The 23879-nt window shown below is 44.1% G+C and overlaps 1 protein-coding gene across 1 annotated transcript in view; it reads left to right on the top strand.

Moving 5' to 3' along the window:
• inpp4b (inositol polyphosphate-4-phosphatase type II B) overlaps nt 1-23879 on the top strand; it is a 245706-nt gene that overhangs the window by 174536 nt on the left and 47291 nt on the right. Inside the window, 3 exon segments of the mRNA XM_083765321.1 lie at nt 2-41; nt 12037-12141; nt 18335-18443. Of these exon segments, the coding sequence (XP_083621447.1) occupies nt 2-41; nt 12037-12141; nt 18335-18443 (254 nt within the window).

The following is a 23879-nucleotide window of genomic DNA, read 5'->3' as shown; positions in this document are numbered from 1 at the left end:
CTCCTATGAGGAGACTCTGTCAGAGCTGGACAAGATTACCGGTATGTGTGCGTCTGTGTCTGCAGTCTGCACTCTGCAGTCAGTAACGAATCCGCTCTGTTTCAAATATACTCACCTGCTAGACAAGATTCTAACAAAATAATTAAAACTAAAATTGAAAAAACATTTTCGTTAACTGAACTAAATAAAAAATATAAACACTAACTAACTGAAACTGTATTGTGTGTTTCAAAATGCCCTTAGTTTTATTTATAACAGTAGTTTGTGCATGCAGGTTGGTGGTTCATTATGTAGCCTCGGAAACCCAGACGTTTTTATTTCCAGGGAGGGAAAAAAAAGTCTGGGTCTGAGTCCACTTCAATACGGCATAGAGTAACGCAAACGTCGATCACTCCCTGCTGATTTCTGATCGTCTGCACCTTTGTTAAATTGACGCACACACGTACACAGTAACACACACACTCCTCTCTCTCTCTGTCGCTCTAATGAATTAGTCTCATGTCGCGCAGCTGCGTCTAGATTCTCCCGGCGGATCCTGCCGGGAGCTGCCTATGCCATATGCCTATGCCATTATGTAACTGAATAATTTTTTTATCTTTTGTTACGTTTTTATGACACAATACTTACCTTTTCAATCATGCGCTTGACAAATAATCCAATGTAAAAAAGAAATAAAACGAACACTAAAATTTATAAAAACTAAGAACGAAAATACATCGCATGGATGCACCTGGGACGTATCCTCAGTGATGTATCCCAAGGCTATCGGGTTTCGGGTCTCGCGAACACCCTCACTCGGGTGACCCAGCCGGGGTGATAAGTCCCGACTTACGTCCCAGTATAGCTACCCTCGATCAGTCCCACTAGGGAAAGACCAGGGCCACACAATCCGTTGGAACTACTCCGGAACTCTGCCTAGTTAGATTGAAAAACAAACAAAAAAACTAGCAAACTGCTTTAAAAACTTTTGTATGTTTTCGGGCCGGGTAGGGTGAAAAATGTGTGCTAATTTGTAAGGCCAAGCGGGAACTCGGGCCAGCCCAGTTAGGACCCAGGTAGGGGACCTGGGGCCAGCCCAGTTAGGACCCAGGTAGAGGACCTCGGGCCAGCCCAGTTAGGACCCAGGTAGGGGACCTCGGGCCAGCCCAGTTAGGACCCAGGTAGGGGACCTCGGGCCAGCCCAGTTAGGACCCAGGTAGGGGACCTCGGGCCAGCCCAGTTAGGACCCAGGTAGAGGACCTGGGGCCAGCCCAGTTAGGACCCAGGTAGGGGACCTCGGGTCAGCTCAGTTAGGACCCAGGTAGGGGACCTCGGGCCAGCCCAGTTAGGACCCAGGTAGAGGACCTGGGGCCAGCCCAGTTAGGACCCAGGTAGGGGACCTCGGGTCAGCTCAGTTAGGACCCAGGTAGGGGACCTCGGGTCAGCTCAGTTAGGACCCAGGTAGGGGACCTCGGGCCAGCCCAGTTAGGACCCAGGTAGAGGACCTGGGGCCAGCCCAGTTAGGACCCAGGTAGAGGACCTGGGGCCAGCCCAGTTAGGACCCAGGTAGAGGACCTGGGGCCAGCCCAGTTAGGACCCAGGTAGAGGACCTGGGGCCAGCCCAGTTAGGACCCAGTTAGAGGACCTCGGGCCAGCCCAGTTAGGACCCAGGTAGAGGACCTGGGGCCAGCCCAGTTAGGACCCAGGTAGAGGACCTGGGGCCAGCCCAGTTAGGACCCAGGTAGAGGACCTGGGGCCAGCCCAGTTAGGACCCAGGTAGAGGACCTGGGGCCAGCCCAGTTAGGACCCAGGTAGAGGACCTCGGGCCAGCCCAGTTAGGACCCAGGTAGAGGACCTGGGGCCAGCCCAGTTAGGACCCAGGTAGAGGACCTCGGGCCAGCCCAGTTAGGACCCAGGTAGAGGACCTCGGGCCAGCCCAGTTAGGACCCAGGTAGAGGACCTCGGGCCAGCCCAGTTAGGACCCAGGTAGAGGACCTCGGGCCAGCCCAGTTAGGACCCAGGTAGAGGACCTCTGGCCAGCCCAGTTAGGACCCAGGTAGAGGACCTGGGGCCAGCCCAGTTAGGACCCAGGTAGAGGACCTCGGGCCAGCCCAGTTAGGACCCAGGTAGGGGACCTCGGGTCAGCTCAGTTAGGACCCAGGTAGAGGACCTCGGGCCAGCCCAGTTATGACCCAGGTAGGGCCTTCATTTTCTGGCCTGTTGAGAACTCTAGTTTTTGCTGGGTGCGGCAGATAGATGATTATTTAAAAAAAAAATGCCATTTTTGTTTTGGTTGTTGGATATACTAAATATAATAATAAAAGCGCTAGGCCGGAATTCTCCTTTACTGTAACATGCCCATGCACACTCGTATGCATGTTGTACAAAACGCTCTCACACGTGTACAGTAGATGGCCGGAATGTTGTCGCATGTTTCAAATGCCCTTGCTTTCATCCCATCTCCCGAGGCATCGTTGAGATTGGATTGTTCATTGTTCTGTAAATGTCTTAGCTGTATATGTAAATCATAGGCCTACTGGAAATCCCTTTCTTCTTTTTCTGTCAAAACACATCACAGTTTGTCCTTGAATGCATGCTGCAACATGTATTTTTCCCCCCTTTCTTTTTTTTCCTGATTTCACTCGGTTTTGTTACAGAAAAGACAATTACAGTGCAGGATATGCAGGTGGCCGTGATTCCAATTGATTTTCCTATTAGAAAGAATAGCTTTCTTAGGTATGCAGATCTAAATAGGGTTTCTGTATTTCATTCAGAGTGATGGCTGTCAGAAGGGCTTGGGCACCGAATTGTGTCGATCTGCCTTTCTGTACATATGGGCTAATGTGTGGCCTTAAACCTGTAAATAATAGATAGGTGGTGCTGGAATGTGGTTATATGCAATAGAGAATGACATTGAGTGGAAGAGAGCCCCTGGGGAGGTTTCTTGTCGATGCTAAACCTCCGTTTGAGAAAGCTCTCTTATATGCCCCCATAGCAGAGGGGAGAGTGTGCACTGCATGTGCTGGAATTTGTGTGCATGTGTGCGTGCGTGCGTGCATGCACATGTTAGATTAGCCTTGGCCCAGGCTGGGGCCCTTGGCTCTCGGGGGCCCTTCGGGGAAATTGGACCGCTCTGTACTGGGTTTGAGGCCCTGAAATGAGCTCATGGGGACCTTCATTGGCCATTGATTTTGTTAAAGGAGAATTCCATGCTAGAACTACAAATAAAGGTAAGAAAGCCTTCTTACCTTTATTTGTAGTTGTTACGTCCCCACCAAAGAGGTCCAGGTGTTATTTTGTGCAAAATGATTGGCTATTTCCCCTACCATAAGCCCTCAATGAATTGAATTTAATTGAATGGGGCATTGGGGTGTTGTGCTAATTCGCTTATTTTCATCGCTCAAAAGCAATGGATATATCCTCTCTTCATAATGTAAATAGTATCCCAAGCGGCACACTTTACTACTTCGATGGAAATAAGTGAATTAGTGGTGGGGACGTAACAACTAGAAATAAAGGTAAGAAAGCCTTCTAGCATGGAATTCTCCTTTAAATTGAGGTAATTTGTTTTGATAAAATCACGGAAAAACATGAAAATTCCAAGTGCATGCGCGCTATGGGGGCCCATGTGGGGGTTATTCCGTCCCTGACTCTTTATCTCCCTCTCTCTCTCTCGCTCTCTCTCACACACACACACACACACACACACACACACGCACACACTTCAAATGACGGATGTTAGGTGTCTCTATCAAATTATCGCTCTGTAGACCTCAACCAGACTCAATAAATTGCTGCTAATAGAATTACTATTAGGAATAAAAGCACACTGAAATCAAATACCCTCATGGGCAGAACACTATTCTACTACTCTCTCTCTCTCTCTCTCTCTCTCTCTCTCTCTCTCTCTCTCTCTCTCTCTCTCTCTCTCCCTCCCTCAACGTCGATATATATTCCAGCCTGTGCTTCCCGCAGCTGCAGGAACCTGATGGCAAGTGATTGATTTTACTCTGATTTCCTCGGCTCCCGTAATGAGATATTTGTCACTGCTGCTTTCCCCTGTGACCGGCTGATGAGGGATGATGTCAGTAGCAGCAACAGCGGTGGCAAGGGCGAAGGCTCCCGCTCTCCCTTGGCTCGGCACCGGGGGGAGGCAGAGGAAGTCAGGGAGAGGAAGCTGGATATTCCCAGGAGGAGGCTGGGAAAATCAGCAGGGGACAAGGCTTTGATGGTTCTCGACAAGCCCGTTCTTGTGGCCCAGATGCCTCGTGCAGCTGATAAAGCTGGCCGATAGACACCTACGAAGTACGAACCGCAAGTCTCCCCTCCCCCCCGCCCCCGATAAGTACAGCCCCATGCATTAACTTTATGGGGCTGACAGGCGACAGAGTTAGCCGGGCAGGCCAGACTGGTGGCATGGATTAATTATTAATACCTTAGATTAGATTAAAAGAAAGGTGTGAGATAGGGGGAGAGTGGAGTGTGAGCGGGAATGCATTAGGGAGCGGGGGCTAATGGAGAACAGGACAGCAGAGATGGATGACCATAAGTGGCAGGAAACTTTATCAAAGATATGAAATGGCACTAAGGGGGTCCTCAGGTGCCGCAGGGGTAAAGGTCCTGCCCACTATCGATACTATAGATAGGGGTTCAAATCCTCTGGTGGCTGGGCTTTAGAGCAAACCGTGGGAGGGAAACCGGGCCATGTAACTGCATTATCACATCCTACTGGCTGGTCATGCACTGCAGTTCAGAAGGATATAATGGAGCTAGGAAGAATTGTGTGTAGCTCTGCATGCGTTACATCCTCACTGTCGGGTGAAAAGAAGCAGCCTTGATAACATGTGTATTGAAGGAGGCACGTGGAGTTAGCAGTGACGACGACTAGAATCCACAGTGAATCAGGAATTGGTGTCGGTGACTGAAGTGGGGGGAGCTGTGCTATCCCATGCAGAGCAACAGAAGTGAGCATCGCAATGGCCGTGATTAAGAGAGGGATGGTCGACCGTGCCACCAAATTATTCAAAGTCAAAGTGCCACCAAATTCTTCTCAGTCAAAGTGCAATGAGGAAACGGAATCCGATAAAGTGATAATAAAAGGTGTGCTTGGAGTCGAAGGAAGAGAAAAGACCTTAGGGTGTCAAGTGAGAGGCGTCCGAGCATGAATAAACATGAAGGAAGGAGACAAAGAGAGATGGAAAGAGATGGAGAGAGAGAGGGGGAGAGAGATGGAGATGGAGAGAGCATGTGAAAGAACAGCAAGAGGACAGCCTGTCCCTGGAGAGGTGGAGGCAGAATCCCCTGTCCGTGCTATAGGTCCAACAGCCGCTGTGTTTCCTCTTCTATCCATTTTTAATGAGACACGCTGACGCCGGCACACACCCACACACACACACACTCTCTCTCTCTCTCTCTCTCTCTCTCTCTCTGAGAAGCTCTAATAACTCCATTCATGAATTAATCATCCTCTTCCGCTGCCATTGTTTGCCAGCCCCCCAGAATTAGCGCTATAGCGGTGTGGACTGTAAATCCCGGCTGTATGTGTGGTTTGCGTTGAAAGGTGCGTTCGTTGGCCCGGGTGCCGAATCTGCTGTGAAAAGTATCATCAGAACAACAACAATAACAAAAATGGGCAGAGGACAGTGCTGTGAGATCAATTTCCATCAGGTTATTACCGTGCTGACATCGAGAATAATGACAAGTCACTGCCACTGGTAATTGTAACTGCATGCCCAGGTGTGCTGTGCCTGGTACAATGATTAAGGCCCCGGTTGCTCATATCTGGTTTAACCCATTCTGACCTGAGATCAGATTCTAAAAATGTCTATTACATCCTGACAGTTTCATTATTAACCCATTCTGACCTGAGATCAGATTCTAAAAGTGTCTTCGATTTAAAAAAAATTGCAGACCTACAAGCTCGTATCGCGCCACTCGGTGGCGCGATATGAGCTTGTAGATCTGCTATTTTTCAATAGCTAAAGCATAATATGATGCCAACACCAAAATGGGTGCCCGTTCAGAATGGGTTAAGATGTAATCCTATCAATGCCTTTTTCTGTCTCCACTATGTTGTCTTCCTCCCTGCATTTCTGCCGTCACATCATAATATTATTCAGAGCTGTGCACACAATTACTGTGTGTGGACATAGACTGAAAGTACCCAAACCTTTCATGAACTAGAGGGGCGAATTCAAACTAGCGCTGGAAACCGATGCCAGCATGGTTGACCCAGGGGTTCCCAACCACTGGTACTATAGTACTACTAGTAATACTTTGTTTGTTTTTTCTTCTTCTTAAAGTCCGTTCCTAGTGTTCCTATGTAAAGCGCTTTGGGTATTTAGAAAAGCGCTATATAAATTTGAGCTATTATTATTATTATTACTTGAGCCCCCCTCTCTCAAGCTGTGCTGAAATGAGCATGACAGCACACCTATCCACACCTAGAGAACGGATTAATCACATTAGAAATATTATCAGTTGGTATTACAGTTTCCCATAGGTCCATCCCTTATTATTTCCTTATTTGGTGTTCTTCCTGAATCCATCTCCCTGCCTAAATATCAATCAGGTGACTCTTCTGGCAAGACGCCCTATTCTGATCCACTGGAAAAGAAACATAGGCCTATACCCTCCCTCACATTCACGTTGGATCTCTGATATCTCTGTATTGGAGTTTATTTATTATTGATTTATTGATTTATTTTTGTGGCTGCAGGCTGTCGTTGGTAGTCTTGTTTGGTTTTCTTCAGCTTGTCGTCGGGCGTCTTTGTCCAGTGAGATGGTTGGTAAAATGTTTTACTGTAGCATATCGGTTGTTATTCCGGAATTTAAGAACAAGCAAATGATGCTGAAAAGGTGACCAGCTGTTCATCGCGATGGTGGCGGTGTTGAGAATCTTGTTAGAGATGTCCCTCCCTTGTCTACCACACCCTCCTACATTTAATCTGTCCTACAGTATATCTATTTCAATATAGCAGCAGTACAAACATAAATTTGTACTGGTCTGTTCACTCAATTTTTGGTTTCGAACAAAACAACCCCAGAGAGATGAAATGAAGAGATACTAACCCTGTCTACTTTTAGACAGCTGTTGGCCACTACCGCTGGCATCAAGCAACATACCACCTGGACAAACAGATGGCGATTTCATATGGCTAATTCGTCTAAGCCACAGCGGTCACTAAACTCGATTAGCCCAGGTCCCCAGAGCACTGCCGCCCACGGCGAACCCCCATTGAGTTTAGCCCACCTGACTATAATATAGCCATTATTATGAATGGCTTCACCTTACACAGAAAGACTTCTCAGAATACTTCAATGTTAGCCATGCTATCAATGCTGGGAGCAATGAGGCAACATGGCACACTCTTTATTTAGCTTTAGGGGTTAAGGTTAGGGTTTATGTTTTTATTTTTTGTGAATGGTTGCTTACATGAAAGTAAAACTCACTAGTGTAAATCACATGATTAGACATTGCTGTGTTTTTATTGTTTGTTTATTGTATTATAATTATGTTTTGAACCCTGACCGTCCGTCAGTCCGTGGTTCCGTCTGTGACCAGCTAATCTCCGGCACTGTTGGCTTGATCGCAGTGAAACTGTGTGCACACACACACCCTGGATGCCAGAGCACATGGGCCTGTTGTAGCGCCACCAGGAGGACAATTCTTACAAAACAATTTTTTTGACTACTACAGATTTTCTTCAAACATCAGTACGGTAGCAAATCGGTACGGTCTTTCAGATCTTTCATATTCCATCCTGTCTTCCAAAGTTTGTAGGATTGCTCTGTTTTCTGTGAAATTTTGCATGCACATTCCCACTGGGCCATGGAAGAAATGCCTCTTGAACATTTTCAAATCAGCCTCATGGTGGCACTATAACAGGCCGATTCATGTTTCAACCTATAACTGCACCGATCTGTGTAAAACTTTAGGTATCCCTAGAGGCCAAGGAAAAAACATTGCCCTGCTTTTTTCACAATTCACATCTGCCTTTTATTGCCCATATTCAGACCGCAGCCATCTTGCCAGCAAGGTGATACCTAGGACGGGTGATACTTCCCATAGACAGCCCATTCATCCAAACAGAAAAGTCCTATCTAATTATATTAAACAACGTCAAAATCACCAACATAGCAGCTGTAGGGAAAGCTTGAATTATCCTCTTTCAATCTGTAAAGCATAATGATTATTTTCTGGTTTAAGTTTATGGAAGTTCTCGTTATCAGTAAGGCAACCTCCTGCTGCCTGCTGCATTGTGCACATTCAAAACAGGTGGTACGTTGAGTGATATTCAACGAGCGCTTCCAAACTCCAACACGTAGAATAAAATTACATGCAAGGAATTTCTTGACAGGAAGTAGCTCATAAAATGTCTACGGTGGATTTTTATGAAACAAACACTTTACAGATTGAAAGATGATAATTCAAGCTTTCCGTGCAGCTGCAATGTTGGTGATTTTGACGTTGTTAAATATAATTAGATAGGACTTTTCTGTTTGGATGAATGGGCTGTCTATGGGAAGTATCACCTAGGTAGCACCTTGCTGGAAAGATGGCTGTAATTGGTCTGAATATGGCCAATAGTGCCACCAGACTTATGTAAAATATATTTTTATATATTACTCTTTCAGATTTTATCCAAATGTTACGCAAATCGGTACATATGATCACTATATATAGTCATGTGATCAAGTCTGTTTGCTGTGTGTGTGGACTGATTTAAGAAAAGAAATGCCACAAATCATGAATGCAGCATCCGATTGCTTTGAAACTTTGCACACACATTTACACTATGCTGAGGAACGAATGCCACCCTTTTAACATTGCACTATTAAAGCACCACCAAGAGGTCAAAAAATATATATTACTCCTACAAATTTTGTCCAAACATCACGCAAAGCGGTATACATAATCTCTATTTTCAAGTGATGAAGATGGAACCATCTTATTTTTCACATTTTATCTATTCTATCTCGTTTTCTTCTTTGTTGAAGGTCATACCAATGTGCAGAACAGATGTTCTTCATTGATGACTTAATAAAAGTATGGGAGATGCATCTAAATTTTAGTGGAAATAGTGAAATATTAGTTTTCCTTGGCAGCACAAATGCATTGTGTTGGCACACTGCACGTATTGGACTTAATGTCTTTTCATTTCATTTGATGGGATGTTAGGATTAAGGTACAGTAGCATAAAGTTGCACAATTACACCGAATGAATGCACCCTGCTATGTTATGTCCATGGATCAGTGGTTCTCAATTATTATTTTTATTTTTTAGCTCAGGTCACCCTGTAAATAACTTTTTCATCCTCGGCACCCCTGAATTACATTGTTACTTTATAGCACCTTTCCTTTGTCATTATATCAGAACGTATGTAGATCTTTCCCCAAAAGATGCTTGTCGAAACTTGAGAGAATATTTGTTTCCATTAGGACAGACTGAAAATACCTTTTATACTTGGTGTTTAACCAACCACTTAAACCCTAGCATTCCTATTCTGGGGGGAACATTCACCAAAAATAGCCAATCTACTGTACATGCTAAGATTGGTGTACTGTAGGCTGAAAATGAATGCACCAAGTACAGTACAGGTACTAAGTATAGATGGTCGAAGTGGTAAGTACTCTACCTTAGGGTGCCATGACGCAAGTCCACCCACTTTGAGGAACCCTGCCATGGATACATGGGCTGGCATAATGCTTTAGTTCAGACATGGACATTTATAGGAAATTGAATTTTTGGACGGATGTTTTCTATTTATCTATACCTTTTTTTGACCACCTACTGTTTACTCAAATTACCTCTTTGCAAACATGAGTGTTTTTTTGTGTTTGTTGTTTATTGTTCTTAAAAGCTTAACCCTCATTTCAGAGAGACTCACAAGCCTCATTTACATATTTGAGATTTGTGCCGCTAACATGGGGTGTCAATGTGTGGTTTTGAGATTCATGGTAAGCTGCAAACAGATTCCATTTCATTTAAAGGGGAAAGTTTTTCATTGGAAGTTTCTAACAAGGTGCGTGCGTGCGTGCGTGCGTGCGTGCGTGTTAGGGGTATCAAATTCTATGCTTAGAGGATTATGCTGCACATTGCTGGATAGTTTGGATCGCTGTTTGGATACACCCTTTTCCTTCACTGTGTATGTCAGATATATACCTCTAGCACATTAGCTCATAACCCTATTTCAAGCCTTACAGCCTTCTTTGAAGCTGCTGTCTGCAGCATGGATATGCTAAATGGGATGATGGGGGTGGGAGGGCATTTCAGATTTGTATATCAAATCTATAACAAAAATGTCATCGTACCTTCAAGTCAAGTCGTTCTAGTCTCCCTATGCTGTATAGAGGGCATGCACGTGACATCATCATCATACCCGGAAGTTATGCGGAAATGCCTACTGAGTGGCAAAAAACTACTTTCTGGCCTTGACAGCCCATACATCAAACAGAAAAGTCCTATCTGATTGCATAAAAACGACAAACAATGTTAAACTCACTTTGCCACATGATTTGCCACTCACTTTATGCATGTGCATATCCTCTATACTTTATACCAGTGGTTCCCAAACTTTTTCATGTCAAGGACCCCCAAATGTACATGTATTAGCCAGCAGATCACCATTTTGAAGATATATGCCAGGGACCCCCATAAGAGAAGATTTTTACGGCTCTAGCAGTGATTCTCAACCCGTTTAATTTCAAGGTCCCCCAGTTTGACATGCATATTCTACAGACCCCCATTTAATGACATTTCTGTCTCTGGGATTTATATTGTAAAATCAATGTTAATTTAACTCTGAGAGCAAAATGGACCAAATGGACCCGTTACACTCAGAGTTACACACCCATAAGGGTCCATTTGGTTCCAAACTATCATTTAGCTGGGGACCTCCTGGAACTCCCTCAAGGACCCCTGGGGGTCCCCGGACCCCACTTTGGGAACCACTGCTTTATAGTACACACATTATCTGTATGTAACCTGTTTCTATTCTGTGTTCTTTCTTTTTCTTATCTGTCCTGCTCTGACTCTTCCTCAAACGTCTCTCTTCTAAAAAAAAAAGTCTACAAATTCTACAAAATGATGGAGGATGCATGACAAAAAAGAATGTCACCCACGGCCCACCTGTAAACTGATTTTTATGTTTTCCATTGGGCTATGTATTACCTTTTCTCACATTCACAAATTCACCTTCAATTCACATTCAATACATTCAATGGCAGCAAGAGTGTTTTTTCTTCATTGGAAAATCAAAGAGAAGATTGGAACCAATTTACTAAACTTTCTGTCAGTGAAACTCTCAGCAAAACTCTCTTTACATCTCTCTGTGCGTTTGCTCTCTCCATTTACTGTATCTATCTCCCCCTTTTCTACAAATGATACGTAGCTTGCAGAGTTAGTTCAGTCAGGTATATTCATGCTATGCTCAAGGGACATAAATGTATTCGAGGGGTTAATATGCTGCATTACTATGTGGGTGTATAAAGTGTTTGCAAGACCCACATGTAATTTGCTGATGTGGCAGTCAGCTGACCAATTGGGCGGGGTTTTTAAGCTCACCTAGACCATGCTCTTCCTGCCTTCCTTTTGCATATTGTTCCTGGTTGTTGTTATGTACTGTTTGCTCCCACCACCACCCCAGCGCCACCGGTGGGCTCTGTTATTTCCGTTCCCCATGGGGGGTTGTTATTGTATATCACTATCTCCCTGCTCTTTATGTTTAATGATAGTGTTTAATTGTGCCGAGCAGGGAGAAAATTGAAAAAAGATAATATAGTATATGCACACTTGTATTCTTATTCTATAATAAATATTGGTTAAATCTATTTGTGAGTTATCTGACTGAATTAGCACATAAACAAAGACAAAACAGTAAAACACCAAAACACAGTATATGGAAAGACCACAGTGTTGCTAGACCAGATGGTAAGGCTTTCACTAGAAGCATCATCACAGTAACGTCTTGCTTTGTATACTCTATTAACGATGCAATTATGTTTTACAGCACAGTGACACATTTTCTTTCTGTTTTGTGTTTGCATTTTCTCAGGTCCTTCATTCAAAGCAAGCTGTTGTAAAACCCAGAAGTCCCTACAATTCATTCCGATCAACCTGCACACCCAGCGGATGAGAGTGACGTGCCCCAGAAAAACAGGTATCATATTGCGATGTTGATTTGACATTTTAGCCTTTTAACCTTATCCAGAGAAGATATAGTAGGGTCTTGTTCAGGGATGTGTGAATGTTTATGGACACATATTATGACCTGAAGCAAAGATGAAATGTGGAATACAGCATTTAATTTACTTGGCTCACCCCCTTTATCAGACCCTTTTTACCACCCCCCCCCCCGCCCCACACACACACGCACACACACAAACACACACACACACACACACACACTTGTACGCATGCATGCACACACACACGCACACACATACACAGGACCCACTTAAAAAGAGCAATAGCCGGCTGACTGACCTGAGTCGGTACTTCGATAACCACATACTGTAGGTATATAGGTTTAATGGAAGGTGACAGTTTATTTCAGGAATGAACAGCTAATGTGACGTTCATTCACATGATGGACATTTCCAAAAGCCGAATTGTCCACAGCTGTTCTCACCTCATCAAGCAAGGGCCTTCACCAGCTGGGGCTGAAAGGTTAGAATGATCTTGGACAGGGAAAGATAGACAGTAGTCTAATTAAGCCGCTTTCATTTGCCTCTAGAATAAGGACAGGCCTTTTCCTCCCCGCTGTAACTGTCTGAGCACAGTCTCCAGGCCTTTCACATCCTTATCTCTGTCAGGATGCATTATACTGTATCTGCTAAGTGTTAACTGCACTAGCTGCGAGTTGGATCCATTTCAAGTGATTGATGGACTGCGAGTTGGATCCATTTCAAGTGATTGATGGAAAGTTGAAGGCAGACAAGCATTGACATGGATCTCCACTGCTGAAGACATCAGAGATGACAGTTGAAATAAGTGGATCAAGTCATCTTTTTTGCTGTGACCATGCACTGCCTGACTCCCATGAACAAGGAGAAGAAAAGGAATAGAAGGAGAAGGAAGAGAAAAAGAGGCAATCAAAACATTATTTTTGTTGAACTATGAACTGGAGGTGTGATTGTGGTTAGGATTTGTTTGGGCCCAATAAAGGTTCACTGTGACATTAAGGCATTTTGTAAAAGTTTGCCAAGTTGCCAATTTTTTCCCTGTTGGTGAACATAATACATTTTCTTATAAAAGTGCTCCCCAATTATCTACATCAGTGATTCTCAACCTTTTAAATTTTAAGGATCCCTAGTTTGATATTATTAGGCCACATTTATCTTAATCACTACACTGTAAAAGCCTCAGTGTTCATTTAACTCAGAGAGTGTACAAATATGTGTACACTTGTACATTAGAATGTCCAGAGGTCACTTTCTTGAAATGCCTGAGGACATTGTGGAAATCTGAGATGGGAGATGACGGTTAGTCCGCACTCCGCACCCTCACATCGAATGACCTACAGTACATCAATCTCAACAAAATGAATAACTCTATATAAGAGTGTATGATGAACCTGCACAACCGTGGCTGCTGTGGCACTATAGCAGGACATTGAGAACAATCTAATCTGATGTCTGTGACATTTCCACAAACAGCCGTTTGTCCGAGGATGCCAGCCGTGCATTGGTGGAGTGAAGAGAGTGGACTCGCCTCCTCCAGTGGCTGATTCTCATTCTGTGCACGCCAATATACTTTCTGGCCTCCTTCCTCACTTTAATTTCTTCTAAGGTGTGTACGTAGCTCTGAACTATATAGTATTGCAGAATGCTGCCACTCATCTTTCTTCTTTTTTTGAGATTCGAAACATTAACTCTTTTTGGATACCGTTGCAGATTCTCTACGCGTACATATTCACAGTTGCTTTATTATATATCTTGTGCAGATTTTGTTCTGGATCCTCAGACATTGCAGAATTATTATTAAGGGACCAAGCCCGAAGGGACTTCTTGGTAATATGGTAGAGGGCAATGCCAAATAGTGAAGACGCGAAGCCTGCGACCATTGGCCAAAGGGTGGCGCTATAGCACCCAATTGAAAATGCAAACTTTGAACAGGCATAGCTCATGAACCATTTAACCGTCTGAAATCGGGTCTGACTTCTGACTTTTACCTCCATCAAAATGCACGAAACATTCTACTTTGGACCAATATCTAACAAATAGTGTCTCGTTTTTGTTTTTAAGATAAAAAATGAAGCCAATGAAAATTGCAGTTTTATGAAAATTCTTATACATGAAAATCACATGTTTATGAAACTTTACAGTATGGTAGAGGGTCATGCAAATAGCGCTGAAACCAGTCTTACTCCAATTGGCCGAAGGTGGGCACTATAGCAATCGTTTGAAAATGAAAACTTTGAACAGGCATAACTCATGCCTCGTTTGGCCAACGTGGATCTTACAATGTGCCTTGACTCATGCGGAACTCATCTGTCACTTTGATTAGTAATTGTCCGCCATTTTGAGCAGTTTGAAAAATGCTCCTACCTGATTTGAGCAATTTGCGTGAAACGTTCTACAAACAATCTATGGACCATTATCTGAAATCCCAGTTGAAGAGAAGTTTGTACATGAAAAAATGAAGCCTCCATGAGCCAATTAATATTGTATAAGGCATATGGCTTCATAAGAAAGAAGGGAAAAAAAGGAAAAAACTCTTCCTGTGCATCTTCCTCGTGCACTTAATAGTGTGGATGCCATGGCTTGATTGGTAGAGTGTCTACCTTGTCAGTCTGAAAGTTGCCAGTTCAAGCCTCACCTCAAGCAAACAGAATCTCTCACCATACCTCAACTTCCTATCCACTACAAAGCTTCCTTTCTCTGCACCCAATCAAGCATGTGCAAGTCCTTTCCCAATCAAAACCGACCCTGTCACAATCACATGATCTTCTTTCTCTCAAGTTCAGTCGTCTTATCACTGCTTGCAGCTATATTGTTATTACCAGTAAGACGCCCTAAAGAGCAAGGTCTCGTGCACGCATCCGCCTGGGTGAAGGCATACTGCTGGGCGAGTGCTGGCGCCTTGGCATGGGGGCTCAGATCAACATATGGAATGTGTTGGTACTGGCCATATATGGAGCGTGTCTTGAGTCTACAGGGTTTCATGCAGTCAGATCAACATATGGAATTAATTCTGTATAATTTGGCCATATATGGAGCGTGTCACGAGGCGTGACTGACGGACGCAGGATGCAGGTTTTCATGGTAAACTGCGGTCACAATAATAATGATGATAATGAAAATAATAATAATAATAATTATTATTATTATATCATCAAAATTCTACAATGCAATGCAGAACATGACAGCTGGCAATATGCCCCCTGCTGTTCTGATATATGATCATTTCTAGACACATGGGTTTCATTCAGTTCAATGGTTGCACTCTTTTTATGTCTACAGGCTTTATCAAGCCAATGTGAATATACTCTGTGAATATTCCCCCGTCAATTTTGTTTATTATTAGTCATCGTCTGTGACTGTGCTATTTGTCTCCTCAACCATGACTGTTTTCATTAGCATTTTTGTGTATTGATCATCCAGTGAGGGGATAAAACACCACTTTGAGCCGGACGAAATGTTCATTCTTCTGGAAATGGCCACTCTCAGCCTCTCCAGTGACGGCAGCGGAACATTTCCAAGCTAAAAAGCCTGGCTTGGCAAAGCAGGCCCCAAGAACATATTGTTCAGCACATGTAAAAATGATATTTTGTCAGTGTTTAACAGCCAGGGCTGCAGAATGGGTTAAGTATGAATTATACCGACTTATCTTGACCACCACAATCAATTTCTCCTCTCTGGGAGAAATGGCCCTCTCACTACCCTGACTGCCTCACTTTCGGTTCGATAAATTGAGACAGGGGGACGGGGACAGGGATGTGGGGTGGGTATGTGGATTGGGAGGACCAGGCATGGTGGAGACCAAGCAAATCGGGCCACAAATTGGCCCTTGTGATTGATGTCCTGAGATGCTGTCATTGTATTTCAGTGTTGCTGCTTCTGCCGGGGAGGGGTGAAACCAATTAAGGGTTGTCTTGGAAGTTGGAGAACTCCAGGGGCCAAAAAGCATGTGGCGAGCGCAGGGCTGCATGGCTGCCTGGGCACAGGGATAATTAAACACAGGATGTGGTGGACATCGGTATACACACTGACACACGCTCACTCGCATATTAATAACCTATGCACTATAAATTCCAGTGTTGATTTTGAGTTACAAATGGATAAACTGAGACTTTGTGTATACTGTTCATACACAGACAGAAATAACAATAACACATAACCAAACCCTGTCACTAGGGGGCCATGGCGGTGTTGTTAGTCCACATCGCTGTCCGTCTCCCTGCGGTATCACTTAGGGCTGTCTTGTGCTATTAATTCCTGTGTTGTTGTTCTTTCAACGACCCTTCAGACAGCGCTTCCTGTGGCATGGTGGCATACCACCGTCGCCCCCGGGGTGGTCATTAGCTGACCAAAAGCTCATGGCAAAACATTCACACACTCACACTCACACACACACACACACACACACACACACACACACACACACACACACGTGCATACACGCACACACACAAACACGCACACACACGCACACACACACACACACACACACACACACACACACACACACACACACATACACACACACACACACACACAGAAATGCATACACACAAACACACAGTGTCTCCCTCTTCCCCTCAACTCCTCCACACCTCTGTCCCTCTCCTCCTGAGTTGTTCTTCCACTCACATTAGTGTCAGCTTCATCCGTTGCTCATTCAAAACAAGACCTGTTATGTGCACCTCTGTGCTTTGCCAGCCGTCTGTGAAGTGTTTATTTACTTTCGGTACGTGGCGGTGTGCAAATTGGAATGAAGCCGCTGTGACATTGGCCTGTCCTTCCTCTTCAGCATGGGAGCAACGCTACATTAAGACCAGAAGGCAGCTGCTCAGAGAGAGAGAGAGAGGCCTTGGTAATGGAGCAATATACAAGGCTGCAATATAAATCAGGCAGGAAGGGTTCTAAAAGTAGATGCAATAGAATATGCATGGTTCTGCACCACTTTTAAGTATCTACTACTGGTATGGCTGGTGCATGTACTCTGTGTGTCTTTTTATACCTCTGACTGCATCTTGTCCAGCAGCCCGACATGATCTCTGCTAGCTGTGTGTGTGTGTGTGTGTGTGTGTGTGTGTGTGTGTGTGTGTGTGTGTGTGTGTGTGTGTGTGTGTGTGTGTGTGTGTGTGTGTGTGTGTGTGTGTGTGTGTGTGTGTGTGTGTGTGTGTGTGTGTGTGCGTGTGTGCGTGCGTGCGTGCGTGTGTGCGTACGTGCGTGCGAGACACCTACCTACAGTAGTATGTGACAATTTTCTGACCCCTACAGAAGATCCAACTATTGTCAAGTGCACTTGAGTTTATTTTCCCTGGCTTGTTGCTACAGCACAGTATCTGAAACCCATTTTGGCTCTTTCAATAGCCTCTTATTTTTGGTGGGAAACGGTTTTATATATGTCTATATGAGACACTGTAGTTCTAGTTATATGTGTATTATGAGACACTGTAGTTCGTCGGGAGGAAACCTAACTAAATGTTTTAGGTTTTTGATTTTATTTTATTGAGGGGATAAAGCTTTTTGTCAGATTAGTGTCCTTGTCTTCAACGCCGTGTCTCTAGGCTGGAGGAAGTTGACCCCGGTGACCCCCGGGAGAGGAGAGGGTCACCGGGGGTCCTTGGCATGAAAAGGTTTGAGAACCACTGCACTAAGTCCTCACAATCGGAACAATTTAGGTTGAAAGTTTCCCTTCAATGTGCCCATTTGTAACTCCCAGAGTGTACAAATGTAACCAAATGAATAGATGTATAGACTCAAAGGATTTTTTACTATGAAGGAAACGGTATGTTTTAACAGCGGGCGACAGGCAGCCTGGTGTATTTAACAGAAGTGCGTTATTTGTCTATGGGACCCGGCGGCAACTACTGCCGATAGCCGGCGATGAGGCGAGAGTCGAAAAGTGGGCGGAGGAACGTAGTTCAAAAACATGAACATATTTTATCTGTTGGACGACATCGTCCGGCGATAGCCAATCAAATGCATGTGTTGCTTTGTTTACCCTCCACGCGGAACCATACCACCAATGCACCAATGCGCCTGCTGTCATTACCGTATGGACATACGCTAATGACAGCAGGAACGCCCACTAGGAGATTCTTATCGCCCAGAGTCGTTGCTGTTCACCCGCTGTTAAAACGTAGGGTAAGTTACAAGTCGTTCTCTCTCTCATCTCCACAGATGCCTTTTATGACATCATCACAGTCGGTGCACCTGCCGCGCATTTCCAGGGCTTCAAGTGTGGCGGCCTACAGCGACTACTGAGCAGATACGGAGCAGAGAAGAAAAGGTATACACAGACACAAAAAAAACACCACACAAAATACTCCTATCAGACCGCGGGAGGAGGCCAAGTTTACAGTATACACGGATAGACAGGCAGTTTATTATAACTGTAGGGTTTCTGTTGACGTGGAATTGGGCTTATGCCGCTATTGACAAGGGAATTAAAGTGACAGACAAATTTGGTCCTGGCATATGGATCTTAATTTTTCCGGAGGCCCTGAGCAGTTACTTACAGCTGAGTTGGGTTCAACTCAATCTGGAGCTATAACATGACGGCTGCTACTGCTGCAGACAGCTCTATTTGACTGGAGGCAACAGGAACCATGTCAGGAAGAAGAGGGATTATGTTGAGTTGGTATTTAATTCCGCTCTCCCTCTTTTCTTTTTTGTGTCACAAAGCGGGTGACATTTCCCCAGATGTTGCATGCAGAAAAGCTCTTGGTTTAGTATAAAAGTCAGTTAAATACTGTGCTCAGAACAGAACAGAATAGAACGGAACAGAACAGAAAACAAAAAAAGTCTGGGACCGAGTCCACTATAATTCAGCATCAGCATAGAGTAGCGCAAACGTCGATCACTCTCTGCTGATTTCTGATCATCTGCACCTTTGTTAAATTGACGCACACACGTATACACACACACTGACACACTCCTCTCTCTCTCTGTCGCTCGAATTAATTTGTCTCATGTCGCACAGCTGCGTCTAGATTCTCCCGGCCAGACCGTTGGGGTGGATTCACTATCATGTTCCTCCACGGTATCACCAGCATGTGAGTTAATACAGTACATGTGAAAGTGGCATGGTTCCACACATTGTCTTTGGTGAGGCGTGACCTCACTGTGGTAGGAGGTGAAGCCATCAAAAGCATTGTGAAAGAGTTACAGAAAGTTAAACGTTTTTGCTGGTGCTGCAGCGAGACAGAGTGGCAACCAATTGCTGTGGCGTGTGACCTAGGCATGGACGAGGCAGATACATACAATTACAAAGGCGATGTGGATGATTGCATTTTGCATTTTGGTACAGGCGAAGGTTTAACAAACACCAATTTGTTAAATTTTCACTCCACTTTGCTCAGCCTTCTCTCAATATTTTACCAATTGCTAGTTCCAATCCCTGAGATATGCTTTGTGCCTCAAGGTCCTGATCCTTCCACAGTAACCCTGAGTCGTCCCCGCTGATGCCCAGAGTGTTTCCTTATTGGATTTGTGTGTGTTTGATTGAATTACCTGCGTATATATGCATTGGGCTTGTATATGCATAGTCAGTCTATTTGGCTGATGGCATAGACATGTCTAATTAGTACAAATGCCATAGAGTTAAATGAACAGAGGAAGTGGCCACTGTGAATATTTTACACATAAACACATTATGCAACGATGCATAGAGGATTGTCATGAATGCAGGCATAGCATGCTTAGGTGCAGCTGCAGACACAGTGGGACATACAGTAGGCTACTGTACATCGAAACATCCATAATGTCTGTCTGTCTGTCTGTCCGTCCGTCCGTCCATGCAAACTGAAACTATACTGTACATGAGAATGAGCCCTGTTTGTATTATTCACACAATATTCAATTCCCTTAATCTCTTTACCTCCCTCTGTTCCTCTCTCTCTCTCTCTGTCTCTCTCTCTCTCTCATGCACACGCTCATATACTGTGTACTACTGTATGCACATGCATCTATTGTGCTGATGTCCCCTCCTGCGGCAACTTGTCCAAATGACTCCCTTACAATCTGCAATCAGCCGTTCCTGGGACAGTCATCAGGGTTCAGCATTTGGCCACTCTGAGTGATGCCAGAGGAAATGAAGAGTGATTTTTCCCCCATGGCACTAACACCAAATGCAAAGTCATTAGAGTTCATGGCAGATCCAATTAGTTACGCAGAGTTTGGAGAAGAATAAAGTATAGGAGAATTGAAGGATGGAGACAGAGGGGTGGCAGGTGGAGGTTAAGAGAGTGAGATGTGGATGAGGCTCAGGCTATAAGGGATGATGATGGGAAACTAGTTGAGGGAGTCTGTGCTGATTAACAAAATAAAACCGAGTTAAACTTCTTTACACTAAAGTGCACAAGCGAATTTGCTGAAGATGGTCAGTTTTAAATGGGCTAGCATGCACCCCGCGATAAGCATATTTTCAAGAGTCTACCGGAGTGAAATCATTTCTCCTTTGGAATGAGAGATTAGACCATGAGGAAAAGTCTTCCCCGGGGAAAGATGGAGCTTTTTGTTTCATGTTTGATTTAGCTAATGACTCACTGTAGCTTAAATTTTCCAATTTTCCGCCTGGATACACCGGCGGCAGGCCCGCGGCAAGCCCTCGTCCGCGTTTGACCTGGAATCCTGACGTTTTGTCACTCACTGACAGAAAGAAAGAAAGACACTCCAACTGGCCCATACCCTCCCTTCCTTTCTTTCTTTTTTGCCCTCCTCTGCGGTTTGCATCAAATTAGCACAGATGCACAGTTTTTCTAATCGAGGCACGTGTTGCTTTCAAATGAGGAGCACTCATTATTCTGTGGATTAATTTGCATTTTACTGAAAGTGTGACTGGATGTGTAGCCCTGAAAGTGTGACTGGATGTGTAGCCCTGAAAGTGTGACTGGATGTGTAGCCGTGCGCGTGTGTTTTGTCTTCTGCATGTGAAGATATGAAAGTTGCGCTGCGAGCCGGATCGAGTCGAAGTCATTCTGTGCAACAAAAGCAGCGCTCGAACACACACGCACATGCACACTCATACATATGCATACTGTAACTGCACATATGCACACACACACACACACACACACATCCATAATCAGTGTGGTTCCACCTCTTTTCAGAACAGGCCTTTTGTAATCAAGTTTGATTAATTTAAAACGGGAACAATCGGCAAGATGTGAGACTGGCCCTATTCAACGTGATATTAATTCATCAAAGGGGAGGTGGAGACAGCTATGGGAAAGGAGGGAAAAACACCCTGAGCACAGAGGTAGAGGTGTTACCAGGAGGCCAATAAAAGAGCCATCCGTCTTTGTTCCCAAGACACCAAAGGAGAGGGAGGGGAGCTCTTTGTGGATCCATTAAAAAGCTGCGATGTGGAAAACTTGGCAACAACTACTGTATGCTACAATGTGGGCTGTCTTCTATGCATCTTGTCGGCTAGGCTTTAATCAATAGGCACATGCGGTAGTCCTCAGGTAAACCACGCACACACACACACACACATGTGCGCATACACGAACACACACACATTGCACACAGTCGCAGACACGCTTGCAGGCACACTTGCACACAGATGCACACACAGTCACACACACACACACACACACACACACTAAGGCATTTACTGTACAATTTATTTTTTGCAGAGGTTGTAATCTGAATATTCCAACTGTGTGTGTGTGTGTGTGTGTGTGTGTGTGTGTGTGTGTGTGTGTGTGTGTGTGTGTGTGTGTGTGTGTGTGTGTGTGTGTGTGTGTGTGTGTGTGTGTGTGTGTGTGTGTGTGTGTACACAAAATTGAAAAACTCACACACAAAATGCTAAACCCTGACACTCCTTTTCCATGATGACTCTTTGCCATCAAATATCTTAAAGATGGAGTGCCACAATTTTTGTATTTTTCCAGCTTTTCATTTGTCTATGGGGTGACAGTACTTCATTAGACACCCTGGAGTTGTTTTTATGTGCAATAGTGTAATAACTTTGTATTTAGGGTTTCTTCCTGGAGGCTGAACACTTGACGGTCAAACGGGCCAATGAAGTAAACACGGATAGTGTGACGTAAAAAAATTGCACGCACACACGCACCTCCCCCTCTATATATATTTTGAAATACGACAACCTCTGTGGGCGGAGCTGCCTGCCACATACACACGTGTGAACTGAACGGCGCAGCAGCCAGCCAGTTTGTTGCTCTGTGCCTAACTGTGTGGCAGATTTTCAAACAGTCATTTCACACATTACCAGTTCACAGCAGAGCAGACTGTTTTCCGTTAGATTGGAAGCAAGTAAATGTTCACGTCGGGTCCTCAGGATAATCAAGGAAACCACAACAAACCAGCCTATCTGCTCTGCTGTATAGTTGCTCTTGTTGTTCTCAAGGAGTAGGTTGTTTCTTTTATAATCACAGTGGTCGGGCTTTGATACAGTGTAGTGTCACTGTGCATGTGCATTCTTGTTGGCTGTTGTAGTCAATATGTAGGTCCTAATACTTATACGAGGCTGTAAAGTCAAGAATTAGAATCTGTTGTTGTGTCGCGCTGGAAGTCATGTTGCCATGTCTGGCTATTACAAGCGACTTGGGCTTGTTTTGATATAAGTAACTTTCAGGGGAGATGTGGTTGACTTGACCAATGGTTCATGTGAAGGACCCTCAAATGAATATGTTGTTAAAAGGATTGGTGTTGTTGAAACGTTTTCATAAATATTCAAGGCAATATCTGTGACTTATTTTTGTGGACTTGGCCACTTGTTTCTTTAAATCTGGCGACTTTTGCTGAAACTCAATGCAGTCAGAAGGAACATTCATGTTGTAAATTGAGTTTGATCAGAGCAAGAGTGGAGAGTCTTCTGTCCAGAGCATCATGTGCCTAGGGCAGTGCAAGTGTTTTGGACAGTTTTAATGCCAGGGTGCTTAGCTGGAGGAAATCAATAGCCTACAATATATTGGCAAATTAATAAAATTATTCATGCTAAATGATCTATCAAATTAATTGTTTCTGCTGTTAAACTATGATTTAATTGGATGATGAGCTGAGCTGATTGTGACAATAGGGTCAATATAATTGGAGAAAATAAATAAATAATTATAGAAAATCAGAAAAAACAGATCTGATATGGTATGGATGCGTGGATTATATGCCTATACATGGATGGTGGCAGTATAAGTGCATAATGGTGCTTATACGATATCTCAGAAATATGGGAAGTGTTCACTTCTAACATTCACAAAAACATGAGTTCTTGTTACATTACAGACACCAATTTGTCATTTTGTAAACAAAAGGGCAGAGCCATGGGCTGTCCTTTTATAAGGAGGGGGAGGGACTAGGACAAGTGGGTGGTCTTAAAGGAGGAGGCGGAGGGACTGGATTAGGTGGGTGGTGCTACGGTTAAACTCACGCATACCTAATGAACTGGTGAGTGTGTCCACATAAAACCATCATTTTAACAAATACTGTACACTTTTTTGAAAAAATTATACCTCATATACACCTAAATACACCTGATGATCATGTTTAAGTGTGGAAAAAAATCACGGCACTCCATCTTTAACTGTTCCCAAAATGGAACTCGTGCTTTCATTTGGTACACACACTACACAGCCATATTTTCAAATGACACTGTGATAGGGCAGCCCGTGCCCTATACACATATACACTGATGGAGAACAATGCCTCATACGTAAATTACACAGTTGCATCCCTAACTTTGCTGGCCGGCTTGGAAGACTGT

Source organism: Protomyctophum parallelum (genome assembly GCF_964188405.1).
Source record: "Protomyctophum parallelum genome assembly, chromosome: 5".
Lineage (NCBI taxonomy): Eukaryota > Metazoa > Chordata > Actinopteri > Myctophiformes > Myctophidae > Protomyctophum > Protomyctophum parallelum.
Note: the sequence above shows the minus strand (reverse complement) of the source record. Positions and strands in the feature narration are given on the sequence as shown.